Genomic DNA, 16151 nt, shown 5'->3' on the forward strand with positions numbered 1-16151 from the left:
CCCCCGATCTCTACCAGGTCTGTGCCCCCCGCTGCCCGCAGGAAGACGCCCGGCCCCGGGTCGGGTTAGCCCCGTGGGAACGGTTTGTCTCGAAAACAGGAACCCGGGCCGGGGGCTGGGCGGGGCGCCCCTTCCCCACCGCAGTCCGCTTCCTGCCCCTCCCGGCTTCCTCTGCCCAACAGCCGGCAGGGCGGGGGGCGTAGGGGCGTCTGGGTGGGAGGAGAGGGCTCTCGGTTTAGATCCCCCCCGCCACGTCCCGCGAGGCCTGACCCCCGCTCGCCCACCCTCCGCGCGGCCGGTGGCGCAGCCCCAGCCCGCGGCCAGGGCTTCCCGGGCGGCGCGGCAGGGGAGGGGTTAAGCTGCCGCAGGGACGGCCGCGTGCGGGGCGAGAGGGAGCCCCCGGTGGGGGAGGCGCAGCCGGCGGTGCGGAGCCCCGCGCAGGGGCGGGAGGGGTGGGGAGGGGAGGGGGCGGCCGCGGCGCGGGGGCGGGGCGGCGGGAAGCGGGGCCGCGGTGCCGAGAGCGGGCGGGAGCTGCAGCCGCAGCGAGGCCGGCGGGCGGGAGCGCACGGAGGTGGCGCCGGCCCGGCCGGGTGCGGGCTCCGTGCCGCGCGGGTCCCAAGAGTGAGTGAGCGACAGCGGGCGAGGCGCCAGGCAGAGGAGGGCCTGGCCCCCAGGGCCCCCCCCCCCCCCGCCCGGGGTGGCGCAGGCGGGCCGGGGGCAGCGGGTGGATTGGTGGGAGCGGAGTCTGCGGCCCCGGTCCGGGGTAGGTGGGAGAGAGCTGAAACGCCCTGGACGACCCGCGGGAGGGGGCGGCATCCGCGGCTCCTCTGGCCCTTCCCAGCCACGTCTCAGCGGGACCTTCTCTCGCGGACCCCCCATTTGACAGATGAGAAAATTGAGGCTCCGAGAGGCCAAGTGACTCTCAAGGTCACACAGCGAGGAGGCGACAGAGCTAGACGGGGCTGGCTCTGGGTGGCTGCTAGGAAAAGTCAGCCAGAGAACTCAGTGGAGGAGCCCCCTCCAGCCCCGGCGAGTTTGTGCAGGGGAGGGGGACGGGGTACCTTTACCGGGGGGGGGGGGGGCGGGACCAGGCTCTGCCAGCGTCCGGGGATGAGGGGTGTCAGGGCGCTGCGGCCGCAGAGCTGGTTTCTGGACTGCGGAGGAAATGGGGGCGTGTGTGCACGCCCATGGGGGTGTGTGCATGTGTGGGATTGTACATGCGTGTAGGTGCACTGTCTTGTGTGTGTGTGTGTGTGTGTGTGTGTGTGTGCGCGCGCGCGCACGTGTGCGATTTCAGAGCCTCCGTGGCCGCGGGACTCCAGGCTGGCCTGGCTCGAGCGAGCTGCAAGTCCAGAACTGGCCCCATCAACGGGTTTGCCTTCTGGGCTAGAAAGCTGGGTATGTGTGCCCGAGGGATCCTTCCTGGAGGTGTGCACGGGGTGTGAGTGCCATTGTGTGTATGAGACAGGCTGGGAGGCAAGTGCCTGAGGCCCAAGTGTGTGTGTATGGGGGGGGGGAGGGGTCTTTCACCCCAACGTGGGCCTCTGGCCTCAGGTATAGAATGAGCGTGTGTCCCTGCATGGGTGTGTATCACCCCGCGTGTGACTGGAGTTGCTGGTGGAGACGTACCGGCATTCTCCACCCCTCAGGACGCTGGCGCCCCCTTCTGGGCGCTCTGCTCTGTGTGTTCGAATGTGGCCTGCCTGTGAGTGAGCTCACAGTTCGACTGTGTAGTATGGGGCCTGGGTCCGGAGCTCGGGCTGGGGAGGAAGATGGTCTGCGGAAGGGCTGAACCCGGACCCCTGGGGCCTTCACGGAGGAGGTGGCTTGGGAGCGCGTGGTTCCCAGGCTCAGGCTTCCCGCTGACGCCTCTGGGGCGGCAGCGGGCTCCCCCCACCCCCACCCCGCCCCAGGAATGTTCTACACTCTAGCTCGCCTCCCCAAGGGCAGGCCCCTGGGGGTTGCCACAGCCCCGCCTCCCCTCCCGGGAGCCCGGGAGGGGGCGATGCGGGCAGGACGCCTGGGTTCCTCCCTCCCTCCCATCCCAGGGAGAAATTCCTCCGAGGTCCCCTCAGGCTCTGGGTTCCCAAAATAACCCTGCGGGGGAAGGGAGGCTGTGGAGGGAGGGAAGCGGGAGGGGCGTAGAGCCGAGCTGCGGGGTGCTGCAGGTGCCTCCGGGGAGAGGACGCGAGAAGAGGGCCTACGAGGGGTTGGGGCACAAACCAGTTCCCGGAGTGTCCTGGCTCGTCCCCATCCCCGGGGAGCCCCTCGGCCTTCCCGCGACTCCAAGGGTGAGCCGGAAGCCTCGCGGCCGGTCGGTTTCCCAACTGGTGGGTTGCACCATCCCGGGCCAGACCGTTTAACCCCGGGAGTGGCCGCGGCGCACGACTCCGCCCCTGCCCAGCAGGGGGCGTGCCCGCCCCGCCCCGTTCCTGCCCGCCCCGCGACTCGCAACCCCCCCCACCCCCCGCCGGCGCCTCCGCAGACTCCCTCTCTGTCTCTCCCGGGACAGGGGTCCGGTCGGAGCCCCTTGGGAGGCTTCGGAGTGCAGCTTGGCCCAGCCTCCCCGCGCCGGCGGCCATGGCGGGCACCCTAGACCTGGACAAGGGCTGCACGGTGGAGGAGCTGCTCCGCGGCTGCATCGAAGCCTTCGGTGAGTGGCACGGGAGGGCACGCCCAGCCTGAGCCCAGCTCCGAGCCTGAAACGGGGTCCCTGCCTTCCCGGGCAGACCCCTGGCCTGGACCCACCCAGTTCCGCATCCTGCCACCTTTTTAACGAAAGCCTTCTCTTCATTGCTCGGTAGACAGATCCACACGCTTCGGAAAGATAAAATGTTTCCCTTCCCTGGTATGCCGGCATTGAAGGGAGGGACGGGGTCCCCAGACTCTGGAACATGCGGAGCGTTATCTGTCTCCCCGGAGGATCCGCAGGAACTGTCTATCTCTGGCCTGGGAGCTGTTTCCGGCTGGTGGGGGGCGGCTTATCTGGTGAGGGGGGTGCCCTTTCCCCCAAGCACTCAGGAAATGGCCTCTGGATTCTTGACCCCGGGGAACCCAGGCTTCTTCCGCCCCAGCTGGCTCCCCTCGGGACGATGGGCCCGGATCAGACGCTTCCCTCCTCCGGTTCCTCAGATCCTGCCTTATCCCTCGCCCACCCTACCTTTTCTTTCTAATCTGCCTACAGGATTCACAGTCCTGGCAAAGCAGGTGATGGGCGGGGGGCCACATATCCGGCGGGCTGTGGGGTAGGCTTTAGGGACCACAGCTACGGGACGAAGGGTCACCCCGCTTCTCTCTGACCCCTCGGAGTTAGATGACTCCGGGAAGGTGCGAGACCCGCAGCTGGTGCGCATGTTCCTCATGATGCACCCTTGGTACATCCCTTCTTCGCAGCTGGCGGCAAAACTGCTCCACATATATCCTTCGCGGGCCTCGCCGTGGGCCCTGCAGTCCTGCTTGGGGGAGCCAGGCCGCCCAGCCCAGGCCAAGAATGGGCTCCGCTCCTAGAGCATGGGCCCCTTATAAGCCCTAGAATCCAGGCTTGGCGCAACCTTGCTCCAGGGCCGAGGCTCCGCCCCTTCCCGCCTCTCGAGTCAGGCCCCGCCCCCGCCCCTCCTCAACCTGGGCTCTCTACAGCCTAGGACCTGTCCCTACTCCCAGCCCAAGTCCCTCCTCCGGCCTCCTTCCCGGAACCCAGGTCATGCGTTCAGCCACCCCTTAGAACCTAGCCCCGTTCCTAGCTGTGCACCCTCCCCAAACTCGCCCCTCACCCCCTCTTCAGCCCCTTTCCTACAGGCCCCACCCCAGGTCCCGCCCCCAGCATCTCTCCTAGGACCAGGCCCCTCCCACAGTCTCCCTCCAGAAGCCGGGACCCATCTCCTGCCTCCCTTTCTAGAATTAGTCTCCATCCTCGTTTTCCTTAACTCTCCTTCACCTACCAACAATCCCGGAAGGACAACTCCAATTCGCTGCAGGTGAAAACATGCCACCTGGTCAGGTGAGCCTTCCTTTTGCGACGCTGTCCCCTCTTCTCGCTCCCTTCTCTCAGGCTTCAGACTGGCCTGAAGGAGTGGAAAGAACACGTTCTGGGAGTTGGTCATGTGGGTTTGAACCCGGGCTCTGTCCATGGTGGGCCGGCTGTCACAGGCTTGCCTCTTTCCTGGTCTGGGCCTGGGTTTTCTGATCTGCCCCGTGGGGGTGGGGAAGGAATGAACGGGGCGGGTGGGGGAGGGAGCCACAGTGTAGGGCTCTTCCCCCCTCTTTGGGGAACTACAATCCCAGGGGGCGGTGGGGGGAGGGATGCCTTGGGTGACTCAGAACTTCCGCCAGGTACTGGATCTCGGCATTCCCAGCAGAGTTTGACTTGAACCCTGAGCTCGCTGAGCAGATCAAGGAGCTGAAGGCTCTGTTAGACCAAGAAGGGAACCGGCGGCACAGCAGCCTCATTGACATCGAGAGTGTGTGCGTGGGGCGAGCTTGAGGGCTGGGGAGGGCGCTCGGCGTCCTACACCATCTGTACTTAACAAATGTTTGTTGAATTGAATGAGTGAGGGTCATGTTACTCTCTTGCTGGAAAAACCTATGGCCCCCTGTCGCCTTCACAATGTCTCGGCTGGGGATCAAAGCCTTTGGTGGTGTCCAGGCGGCTTGGCATTCCTGCATCATCTTCCACAGCCCACTCCCACCCCGTGCACGCCATGCGACCGCTGTACGGGTCCACTCGTCATTCCCTGCCCTGCATCCTTTGCGCCATGACTGTTCTGCTCATACGGGCCCCCCTTGCCTGCCTCTCTGTGTTGTCAAGACTCAGCTCAGGTGTGGACCGTGTCCGGGCGCTGAGGGCTCGGAGGCCTTCCGGGGCAGAATTTGCCATTCCCTCCCGTGGCCTGCACTTTGTGCAGACCCCTCTGTGCAAAGACCTGTAGACGCGCCGCGCAGTTTGGTGATTGTCTGTTTCTGTGTCTGTCTCCCTCAGTAGGCTGTGAGCTCTCCAAGGGAAGGAACTGTGTCTTGCTCCTCTCTGTACCCCCAGTTGCCCGGCACAGTGCCTGAGTGCATGACGAGGGGGGAGTTTGCAGGAGTTGCTGGGACCGGGGACATCAGTGGCCAGCACGGTGCCACAGACTGTGTGGGTCCTCAGTCGGCCTGAGTGGTGCCTGCGCACGAGTGTGGGGCCACAAGGGATGGGGCATCTCCAGCAAAAGGGCTCACTGCCCCCGCCCCCCTCCCCCACCCCCCAGCCCCACCTACAAGTGGAAGCGGCAGGTGACCCAGCGGAACCCCGTAGGACAGAAAAAGCGAAAGATGTCCCTGTTGTTCGACCACCTGGAGCCCATGGAGCTGGCGGAACATCTCACCTACTTGGAGTATCGCTCCTTCTGCAAGATCCTGGTGCGGCCCCGGAGGGCATGCGGTCAGGGGTAGAGTTTGGGTTGGGGAGGAGTCCCAGGAGGAACGGGGGTCCCTGGGGTCGGCAGGGTCACAGGGTGGGTTGGGGGTTTCAGTAGCTGGAGGGTGAGGCGTGGTCATCTGTGAGGGGAGGGGCCCGAAGGGGCTGAGGCCACTCCCACCCCCCAGTTCCAGGACTATCACAGTTTTGTGACTCACGGCTGCACCGTGGACAACCCCGTCCTGGAGCGATTCATCTCCCTCTTCAACAGTGTGTCGCAGTGGGTGCAACTCATGATCCTCAGCAAGCCCACAGCCCCTCAGCGGGCCCTGGTCATCACACACTTCGTCCACGTGGCAGAGGTGCCTGTCGCTACCCCCCCCCCCCGCCCCCCCGCCAGCCTCCCAGGTGCCCATCGGCGGAGTCCTTCCTTTCCACCAACCCACTGCCTCCTCGCCAGAAAAGCTGGGCCAAGTTCTGGGCCTCTTCAGTGACTGACTGCCTACGCCCCTCCTCCTTTGCCCCCCAGAAGCTCCTGCAGCTGCAGAACTTCAACACGCTAATGGCAGTGGTCGGAGGCCTGAGCCACAGTTCCATCTCGCGCCTCAAGGAGACCCACAGTCATGTTAGCCCCGAGACGGTCAAGGTGCCTGGGACTGGGGTGGGTGGGTCAGGGGAACAGCCTGGTCGAGCCCCGGGCTAGCCCTTTCCCAGGTCTGGCCTCACTGACAACTCCTAGTAGCGTCGCGGGCTGGGCACTCCTGTCCCCATTTGACAGATGCAGAAACTGAGGCTTGGAGGGGTTCCATGCTTTTCACAGGTTACACGACCCGAGTGGCAGAGTCGGGGCTTACCGGTCTGCCTGACCCCAAAGCTTGTGTTTTTTTCCTCTCCTTTTCTTTCTTTCTCTCTCTCTCTCCCTTCCTTTCTTTCTTTCTTTTTTAAGTTATTTATTTATTTATTTTGAGAGGGAAAGTGTGAGCGGGGGAGGGGCAGAGGGATTGGGAGAGAATCCCAAGCAGGCTCCGCGCCGTGACTGCGGTGCCCGATGTGGGGCTCGATCCCCTGAACCGTGAGATCATGACCTGAGCTGAAACCCGAGAGTCGGACGCTAAGCACCTGAGCCCCCCAGGCGCCCCCCTTTTCTTTATTTACTTTAACATATTGGGTGACGTACATAGAGCGAAATATATAAAGCGTATGTATGTAGAGGTTAAAGAAAAATTAGAAAGAAAATGCCTGTGTAACTTAGCACCCAGGTCAAGAAATCGAAGCTTCCAGCACCTTAGACTGTAACTCCCCACCCCCCCCCGCCCCCCGCCCAATCAGAGGTAACCAACGTCATGACTTTTGTAATGACGGCCCTGCTTTTCTTTACAGCTTTACCATGCCACGTTGTATGAATCTCAAAATAACGTGGGAGTTTTGTTGCCTGTTTCTGAATTTCCTATGAATGGGATCATGTTGTGTGTTATTTTATGTCTTGCTTCTTTCCTTCTAACGTTCTGTTACTCATTCGTTTCCATTGCCGTATGATATTTTATTGTAAGTCTACTGCAAGTTATGTGTCTACTGTTGAACATTTGGGGGTCTTCCCAGTGTGGGCGGTTACAAAGGACACAGCTGAGGACATTTCTTCTGGATCTTTGTCCTGTTCTGTCTGCCGCCCCGAGCCTCAGTTTCTTCTGTTAAATGTTAGGGATAGTCTGTGCCCAGGGCTGGTGTGGAGGTGGGGGGGTGTCTGGCAATGGGCGTTCCCTTGGACTCATGACCTATAAACTCTGACCCCCAGGGGCTAAGGGAGACAGTGCTGGGGGACAGTGAGGGAGGATTTTTTAACCTTTCACCCATCTCTGACTCCTCATCCTCTCCCACATTTCCAGGGCTCGGGGGGGGGGGGGGGGAGGCGTAGTTGAGCCAGTGATGTGCGTAACGTGTGTGTGATTCTTTGCTTTTTGCCCCCACCCACCACGCCCCGCCCCAGCTCTGGGAAGGTCTCACAGAACTGGTGACAGCCACAGGGAACTATGGCAACTATCGACGCCGGCTGGCAGCCTGCGTGGGCTTCCGCTTTCCCATCCTGGGCGTGCACCTCAAGGACCTGGTGGCCCTGCAGCTGGCACTGCCTGACTGGCTGGACCCCGCCCGGACCCGACTTAATGGGGCCAAGATGAAACAGCTCTTCAGCATCCTGGAGGAGCTGGCCATGGTGACCAGCCTTCGGCCACCAGTGCAGGCCAACCCAGATCTGCTGAGCCTACTCACGGTGAGGGGGCTTGGGAACAGGGATGCTGGGGGGGGGGGGGCGCGGGCTGGGCACCAGCGTGGACAACCACCTCTGGTCTTGGGTTCACGCCAGGCTGCGGGCTTGGCCTGGTGTTCTAGGTTCTGATCAAGGAACTGAGATCCAGCCCTGGGGTCCAGGGTCTGGAGTGGACACCGAGATGAGTTCCAGCTTCTGAAAGGGGCTGTGGACTCAGGTCTGATTTCGAGGCTGGCATGTGGACTTTCTGTGCCGGGCTTGAAGCTAGGCCTGGGTCCTGGGTTGGGTTCCTGGCAGTGGGTTGTGTTCAAGGCTTGGGGCTCAGCTCTGGCGTCTGGGGTCAGGGGTGGTTTCCAAACATGGCCTTGAGCTCTTAGGAAAGGTCTGGGCTTGGCCTTGCACTCGGTGTGGGGGTCAAGGATGGGAGTTAGGTTCTAGTCGAGATCTAGACTAGGTTCTAGACATTGAGCCGAGGCTGGAGTTTTGGGTTTAAAAAAAATTTTTTTTTAACGTTTATTTATTTATTTATTTTATTTTATTTTATTTTAATTTTTTTTTAACATTTATTTATTTTTGAGACAGAGGGAGACAGAGCATGAACGGGAGAGGGTCAGAGAGAGAGGGAGACACAGAATCTGAAACAGGCTCCAGGCTCCGAGCAGTCAGCACAGAGCCCGACGTGGGGCTCGAACTCACATACCGCGAGATCTTGACCTGAGCCGAAGTCGGACGCTTAACCGACTGAGCCACCCAGGCGCCCCTAACGTTTATTTATTTTTGAGACAGAGAGAGACAGAGCATGAACAGGGGAGGATCAGAGAGAGAGGGAGACACAGAACCCGAAACAGGCTCCAGGCTCTGAGCGGTCAGCACAGAGTCCGACGCGGGGCTCGAACTCACGGACTGTGAGATTATGACCCGAGCCGAAGTCAGACACTTAACCGACTGAGCCACCCAGGCGCCCCTGGAGTTTTGGGTTTAGAGTGAATTCTTAACGGTTTCTAGCCTCTGGACTGGGATCAGGATTGAAATCTGAGCTGGATTCTTGATGTGGGGTTGGGTTTTAGGTCAGGGCTTAATTTCAGAGCTCTTGGTTGTGTTCTGACCTGGATTCTTGGCTGGATTCTTGGAGGCGCGTTGTGCCCAAGATTTGGGGCCAAGCTGCGGGGTCTGCTCTGTGCGCTAGGCTGGTGTGTGGTCACTGGGGTGTGTTCTAAGGTGGCCTTTGTCCCGAGTCTAGCTTCTGGGCTGGGTTCCAGGCTGAGCCGTGGCCTCTAAGTGGACCTATGACCCTGGGCTCTGGACAGCGGGCTCCTGAGGGCAGCAGGGGCAGGGGGTGTGATCAGACCTGTGTGTCTTAGGTATCTCTGGATCAGTATCAGACGGAGGATGAACTCTACCAGCTGTCCCTGCAGCGGGAGCCGCGCTCGAAGTCCTCGGTGAGACAGGGAATCCCTGCCTCCCCACTCTCCCCCACCTCTTTCTCCCCCACCTCTGCCCTTCCTGAAAATCCCAGGACAGAGGCTACCTCCCCTGTCCAGCTTGTTGGGTGGGCTCCCTTCTCCCCAGGGCTTTCCTGCCTGCCCCCCCCCCCCGCCCCCCGGGCCCTGGACTCCCTCACCTCCAACCTTCACTCAGGCCTGACCATTCCCACAGCCAACCAGCCCCACAAGCTGCACCCCACCTCCCCGGCCCCCAGTGCTGGATGAGTGGACCTCAGCCGCCAAACCCAGGCTGGATCAAGCACTCCTAGTGGAACACATCGAGAAGATGGTGGAGGTGAGACTCTGTGGCAGCCAGCCCTGCAACCTGAGGGGTCGGGGGACAGGTCCGGAGCAGTCCATCGAGAACGATTTTGCCTGGCCACCACCCTCAGAGCCACACTGGCGCCTCGTTCCAGGGCCAGGGCTCAGGCTCCAGCAGGCAAGGGGCGGAGCCAGTGGGGGGGGTTGGGGGGGGTACAGTAAAGGGAGAGAGAAAGGGGAGCTGCAGAGGCGCCCACGCCTGAGCACCCTTCATAACATGGACGGGGCCTGTGGACAGGACGGGACTGACGCCTGTTTCATTCTCCTGTCCTCTTGTCCCCCGCGTGTCCCTCTGTGCACTTCAGTCTGTGTTCCGGAACTTTGACGTCGATGGGGACGGCCACATCTCACAGGAAGAGTTCCAGATCATCCGTGGGAACTTCCCTTACCTCAGCGCCTTTGGGGACCTCGACCAGAACCAGTGAGGAGGGCTGGGGGCTGGGGGAGAGGGAAGGCAGGCTCACTTCCCCCCCGGGTTTCAGCTTCCTCCTGTGCAAGAGGAGGCCACTGAACCAGATGATCGCGGCCAAGGAAGCCACCAATGTGGGGAGGGGCTCGTACTGGAGGGGGAGGCTTCCAGCTGTGGCAGCACAGGGTTACCCCACTCATTCAGACAGATGGGGGGGCCCCACCTGAATCTTGCAAAGACTGTGGCCTGGGGACTGTTGCTACATACATGCCGCTTTATTTGTGGAGCTCACAGCTGGCAAAAAGTGTGGGCAAGTTCAACTCCTGGGTAGCCTGTTTTAATGAATAGAAAAGAAAGGCCTGTAATTAGCAGCACCCACTTGCTTATCAACAATTCACATACTGACAATTTGGACAAACAGCTGATTCTCTGAAGTAGGTTAAACATGCCCCCTGCAACCATGTTCATATCCCTGTTTTGCTGATCAGACAAAAAACTCCAGTCGCAATTTACAGCCCCATCTCAGGTCGACTTATATTTTTAATGCTATTCATATTTCAAAAATCTGGGCTTTTTTTTTTTTTTTTCCATATTGCGGAGCCCCATGGTAAAAACGAAATCCAGGTAGTAAAACAGATTTACAGTGAAGAAAGCGTATGAAGTGAGACGCCAAAGTTACGTTCCTCCTCCCATCTTTTCCCATCAGAAGAGGCTATATTATTAGTAACATGTTTGCAATGCCACTGGCTTGGCAACAGTGTGTCCTTCCAGTCTTTTTTTTTTTTTCCCCCTCCCTGCATGTGCAAATTGCTACAGATTTTGTTTGTGCCTGTTCCATGGACAAATAGGATTGTGGTATAAATCTAGCTCTGCCCACGGGGCTGGTTACAGTTGCTTTGTTTCTGCTCCCAGAACTGAGACAGAATTCTAGGTTATGTCCCTGGGTTGGTGGGTGGATTTTTTCCAGGTCACACTTTTAGTGAGGGTGCCGCTCGCTGTTGGAGACCTTAGATACAGCTTCGCGCGGGGGTCTCAGCCTTGACTTCCCACCTCCTGCACACCTCAAGCCTTGTGCCCAGCCCATCTGGGCACCAAAATCCAGCACCTGGCTCACTAGGGAGACCAGCAACCCCCTCCTAGGGCAGCCTCAGCCTTGGTCCCAACTCCCTGCCTCAGCTTGACGCTCGCTCTCTGTTTCTGGAATGTGAGGATGCCCATTTCTTTCCCACAAACTCACCTATGCATTTAAAGCAAATTTTGGTATATTTTAACCGGGATCTAGTATTTGTATTTGTAGCAGCAGGGTTTGCAGGGTTTTTTGTTGTTGGTGGTGGTGGTGGGTTTGTTTGTTTGTTTGTTTGTTTATTTATTTATTATCACTTTCTTGATGGAACTGCCCATCTCGCTTTTTTGCTTTTGTTTTTGTTTTCCACGTAACCCTCTATCACGGACATCTTTCCACACCAGCTTCATGCAGAACGACCTCATTCTTTAGAATCGCTGTAGAGTGTCCCACTGTCATTATCCTGCTGATGGACATGTAGACTGTCCCCAGTTTTCCGCTGTTAATATATGCCATGCTGTTGTGAACATCTTTGTACCAATGCACCCAGGCCACTATTTCTGTAGGTGAAATTCCTAGAAGTGGGATAATTGGATCAAAAGATATGCACATTCTAAATTAGGAGAGAGCCTGCCAAAGTGACCTCAGGCAAGGTTGTGCCAGCCTGCACCCCCATCAGCAGTGAGTGAGTGCCCATCTCCCAACTTCCTTGCCAACACTGGGCGCTATAATAAGCTTTACAATTTTGTCAGTCTAATTGGCAAATGGTGTCTTGGTTAAATTTGAATCTCTTTAATATTAGCGGGGGTAGGATCTCTTTTCATATGTTTATTGGTCCCTTATATTCCTTCTGTTAATTGCTTGTTCATATTCTTTGTCCATAATTCCACTGGGTTTGTGGGTCTTTTTTTTCTCATTGATTTTCAGAATCTCTGTTAATGGATGTTAACTCTTTGCTGTCGAATATGTTTGCAAATATTTCTTCCAGTCTGTCGTTTATGTTGTCCGTTTCCATATAAAATTTTTAAAAAGTGTCGCGTGTTCAATATGTCCGTCTTTTCCTTTATGACTTCTTGGATTTGTGTTATGTCTAGAAAGGCCCTCATCTCCTTGAAATTCCAAAGGTATCCTCTTACACCTTTCCAGATCCTTCCATGATTTTGGTTTTTACATCAGTGGTCTCAGTGCAGTGAGAATGTAGTGTCCAGGCACAGCGTGCGGTAAGAATCTAGGGTGATGTATATATTTTTTCTAAATGGCCAGCTGTCCCAATGCCCCACTGAATTGAAGGATCACCTGGACCACATCATGGAGCCCCAGATATAATAATAGTCAGGAGTTTCCAACAAGGATGAACACTGACAGAAATAGCTCCGCGTGGCCCAGGACCTACCAACTACACAGACACTGTTATAAATGCTTCATGTGCCCTCATTCAGTCCTCACACAAACCCACGAGGGGCAGGAATCATCACTGTCCCCGTTTATAGAAGAAGAAACTGAGGCACAGGGAGATTAATGAGCCCAAAGGTCACACAGCCAGGAAGTAGCCAAGCCAGAATTTGAACGGAGGTCTGTCTCCAGAGCACATGCTCTTTTCCTAAAATGCGTTAATAGGTGAGAAAAGGGTTCTGTGAGAACCCCTGGGTTATGTGGGGAATCCTGATTGCAGGTGTCTTTCCAGCACTCACCCGCTTGAGAGTCAGACGCAGGCTTTTCCCAATCTTGCCTGGTCCCAGAGCTCAGCAGAAGTCTCTTGAATCTCAGGGCTCCCAACGGGTGTTCCAAAGAGCTCACTTTGGGAAACAAAGGCTGATAATCTCGTGGGAAGTTCTAGTTAGTTTACATGCCAACGCTGTGAAGTGACCCCGGCAGGAGTTATGATCCCCATTTCTCTGGGAAGGAAACCCAGGGGAAGTGACTTGCCCAAGACCACACAAGTAGTAGCGGCTGGTGCTTCTGCCTGGCTCCCAAGTCTAGGCCTCTCTTTCCGGCACCAGGAAATCTAAAACCAGGAGTTGGGTGAGGATCTTTTCCTTGGTAGGGAAGTTCCCAGTGGGATGGGTTAGGCTGGTGGGTGGCTGGTCCCTGGGGAGGGCCCCGACCTGAGGCGCTCCCTCTCCCACCCCGCCCCCCGCAGGGATGGCTGCATCAGCAGGGAGGAAATGGTGTCCTACTTCCTGCGCTCCAGCTCGGTGCTGGGCGGCCGCATGGGCTTCGTGCACAACTTCCACGAGAGCAACTCCTTGCGCCCCGTTGCCTGCCGCCACTGCAAGGCCCTGGTGAGACCCCCACCAAGCCACACCCCTCCAGCCCTGGCCCCTCCGCTCGCCCCGCCCACCCTCCGGCCCCGCCCCTGCTGGAGGCCTCGCAGCAGAGGCGAACCTTGTTAATTCCGCCTGCCTCTCTGGCCGTTCTGCGTCCGCGTTGGCCTGAGGGGCTCTAAAGCCCCAGAGTGGGTCAGTCCCAGTCCCTGCCCTTGAGAAAGAAGAGGTGAAATCATTACCTCTCAAGCCTTCTCCCCCAGCACAGCCCCCTCCTCTATTTCAGATCCTGGGCATCTACAAGCAGGGCCTCAAATGCCGAGGTGAGCAGGGCCGGAGGGCTGAATTTGGGGGGGAAGAGCTACTCTCTGGGCGGGGATTCTAATTTTGGCGGGGCAACCGAGGAGGAGTGAGGTACCCTGGAGCCAGAGGGGCGTGCTGATTGTATTGAAGGGGGTAGCCTTTAAGTGGGCTTTTATTGTGGTGAGACAGCTGCCCGGGCACCGAGGACTTGGCGGAGGGTGTGGATTGGCGAGCAGGATGAAGCACTTTGGAAGGAGAGTCTTATTTTGGTGGGGCAGCTGCTCAGGAGCACAGGAAACTGGGGAGAGGTGCAGGCCTGGGGAAGTGGCCGGAGAGCGTTCTGACCCAGGGCCCTGGCTGGGCTCCCCATCTGCCTCTCCCAGCCTGCGGTGTGAACTGCCACAAGCAATGTAGAGACCGTCTGTCCGTTGAGTGCCGGCGCCGGGCCCAGAGCGTGAGTCTGGAGGGGCCTGCGTCCTCGCCCTCGCCCACACACACCCATCACCGAGCCTTCAGCTTCTCCCTGCCCCGCCCAGGTAGGCGAGGCTCCCGGCCTCCAGGTAAGAGGGGGTCTCCTCCTGTGCTGTCCTGTGCGGGGAGGGAGGCAGGGCCATTGTGGCAAAGTATTAACCTATCCAGGAGGGAAAGCTTCCTGGAGTTTGTAATTCTGTGATGTTGGTGGGGTGATAATGAAGGGTTGAAAAGGTAAGGGGGCCAGAAGGTGGCTCAGGAAACCTTGACCTTCTGAAGCTGAGAGAAACGAATAATACATAAAGAGTTAGACTGAGGGCGCCTGGGTGGCTCAATGGGTTATGCAGGTAAGCGTCTGACTTCCATTCAGGGCATGATCTCGCGGTCTGTGAGTTCGAGCCCCGTGTCTGGCTCTGGGCAGACAGCTCGGAGCCTGGAGCCTGGAGCCTGCTTCGGATTCTGTGTCTCCCTCTTTTTCTGCCCTGCTCATGCTCTGGGTCTCCCTCAAAAATAAATAAAATTAAATTAAATAATAAAATAAAAATAAATAAATACATAAATAAAATAAATAAACATTAAAAAAAGAAAGAAAAAAGAATAAAAGTGAAAGAGGCTTCAAGATTCCAGTCACAGGGGTGCCTGGCTGGCTCAGGCAGCAGAATATGTGCTTCTTGCTCAGGGTAGTGAGTTCAAGCCCCACGTTGGGCATAAAGCTTACTTTAAAAACAAACAAACAAAAATCCAGTCACACTCTTATTTTGTTAGGGGGATTGACGATGTATTGGAGAGAGAATCCTGTGAGCCATTTGCCTTTTTGCCTGTCCCTTTTTGTCTGCTCTGGAGGCCATTCTGAGAAATGTCCCTTGCCCTGGAAATCTTTGGCGGCTGTCTCGGGGGTCTCCTGTGGTTCTAGCGCAGTGTGCTTGAATGACAGTTCCCCAAATGATTTATTTTGCTGAGAACACTCTGAACCACCGTGTTAAACTGGGGTCGGAGGCAGCTGACCACAGCCATTTGAATTGGCCTATGTCCTCAAAAATAGAGGCAGGCACCAGGCATCAGTCCTCAAAAATAGAAAAAGTGAAGCCATTTGCATGGAGCCTTCCAAAGTGCTGGGGTCTAAAATGTGAAACACACACAAAATTGACATTTGAAGCAAACTGCACTGACAACTACGTGGCTGTGAAAAAGCCGCGGTGGAATGAAAACTTAGAAGAGGCTCAAAACCGGGAGGGCCGACTGGTCACTCAGTGAATTGATTTTTGGTGGATGGGTCTGCTTCCGGGATGGGGTGAGGTGCCTGCTGTGAGTGGGGGAAGGGCTGCTGAAGGCACAGGGACCCAGGAGCTGTTCCCGCGACCCCCACCCACTTCCCTGCAGAGATCAGAGAGGAGGAGGTGCAGGCCGTGGAGGATGGCGTGTTTGACATCCACTTGTAATTGATGGTGAGTCCTGGGCAGCCTGCGTGGCTGAGGGCTGGGGACATGGGGGGAGGGGAGGATCAAGGAAACAGGCGCTCTGTCCGCGTGGCCCAGGCCGGGTGGACTCTTACTTTTTCCCTGACAACCTGTGTTGTTGTTTTCCTTCCCAGCTGTGACTGGATCAAACACTCAGGCCTGCCTTGGAGGAAAGACTTGGACCACAGCAGGAAGCCTGGGGTGCTGGGGCGGCAGGCTGGGGCTGGGGGGTGGGGTGGGGGGTGAGGGTGGCATGCAGCTGAGGGTTGGGCCGGGGCTGGCGTCCCTAAGGTTGTACAGATTCTTGTGAAGATTTGTATTCTCCAGATGGAATAAAAAGGCCCATGTAATTAACGCAGCCCATCGGAGCCTAGAGTCTTCACGGGGCGGGGGAGGGGGGGGGAGGGGGGTACCGTAAGGACAGGGGCTAGAATCTTAGCATCCAGAACTTTGTAGTCAGAGAATCTTGGGAGACCTGGAATCTCAAGTGTTGGGAATCCTAGGGGGAGTGGAATTGGGGGATAGAACTTGAGAACCTAGAAACCTTGAGACATAATAATCTTGGAGAGGGCCTAGAATCTCCAGGAATCCAGAATCTTGGCAGGGGCGGGCAGCGGGGGGCGTGTCTCAGACTTGGTGCTACGGCTTCTTTGCACCCAGAATTGCTGGGCCCGGTGGCCTGGGTCACCGTAGCCTTCAGCCCGTAGCCGAAATTCCCTTGCTTGAC

The 16151-nt window shown here is 57.8% G+C and overlaps 1 protein-coding gene across 6 annotated transcripts; it reads left to right on the top strand.

Moving 5' to 3' along the window:
• The first annotated feature begins 473 nt into the window (after positions 1-473).
• RASGRP2 (RAS guanyl releasing protein 2) lies at positions 474-15712 on the top strand. Of its 6 annotated transcripts, none has more exons than XM_027045345.2 (17): positions 474-621; positions 2513-2653; positions 3314-3416; positions 3935-3997; positions 4330-4461; positions 5241-5391; positions 5578-5751; positions 5919-6035; positions 7374-7655; positions 9014-9091; positions 9309-9431; positions 9763-9878; positions 13070-13211; positions 13480-13516; positions 13880-14056; positions 15348-15412; positions 15559-15711. In XM_027045345.2, the coding sequence occupies exons 2-16, from the start codon at positions 2581-2583 to the stop codon at positions 15404-15406; spliced, it is 1827 nt and encodes a 608-aa protein (XP_026901146.1). In that variant the 5' UTR covers positions 474-621; positions 2513-2580; the 3' UTR covers positions 15407-15412; positions 15559-15711. The 6 variants fall into 6 exon arrangements, with proteins under 6 accessions (XP_026901146.1, XP_026901145.1, XP_026901144.1 ...); XM_027045344.2 differs by lacking the exon at positions 474-621 and adding an exon at positions 1086-2291; XM_027045341.2 differs by lacking the exon at positions 474-621 and adding an exon at positions 2805-2848 and having other exon boundaries at positions 15559-15710.
• The last annotated feature ends 439 nt before the right edge of the window (positions 15713-16151 follow it).

The sequence above is a fragment of the Acinonyx jubatus genome, chromosome D1 (genome assembly GCF_027475565.1).
Source record: "Acinonyx jubatus isolate Ajub_Pintada_27869175 chromosome D1, VMU_Ajub_asm_v1.0, whole genome shotgun sequence".
In the NCBI taxonomy this organism is placed as follows: Eukaryota; Metazoa; Chordata; class Mammalia; order Carnivora; family Felidae; genus Acinonyx; species Acinonyx jubatus.

Bases quoted from the DNA above. Each gene is read 5' to 3' on its own strand.
- RASGRP2 (XM_027045343.2), top strand. From the start codon at position 2,895: ATGCGGAGCGTTATCTGTCTCCCCGGAGGATCCGCAGGAACTGTCTAT. The intron at 9,879-13,069 runs GTGAGGAGGGCT...CGCCCCCCGCAG, and splicing joins GGGGACCTCGACCAGAACCA to GGATGGCTGCATCAGCAGGG. The intron at 14,057-15,347 runs GTAAGAGGGGGT...ACTTCCCTGCAG, and splicing joins GCGAGGCTCCCGGCCTCCAG to AGATCAGAGAGGAGGAGGTG.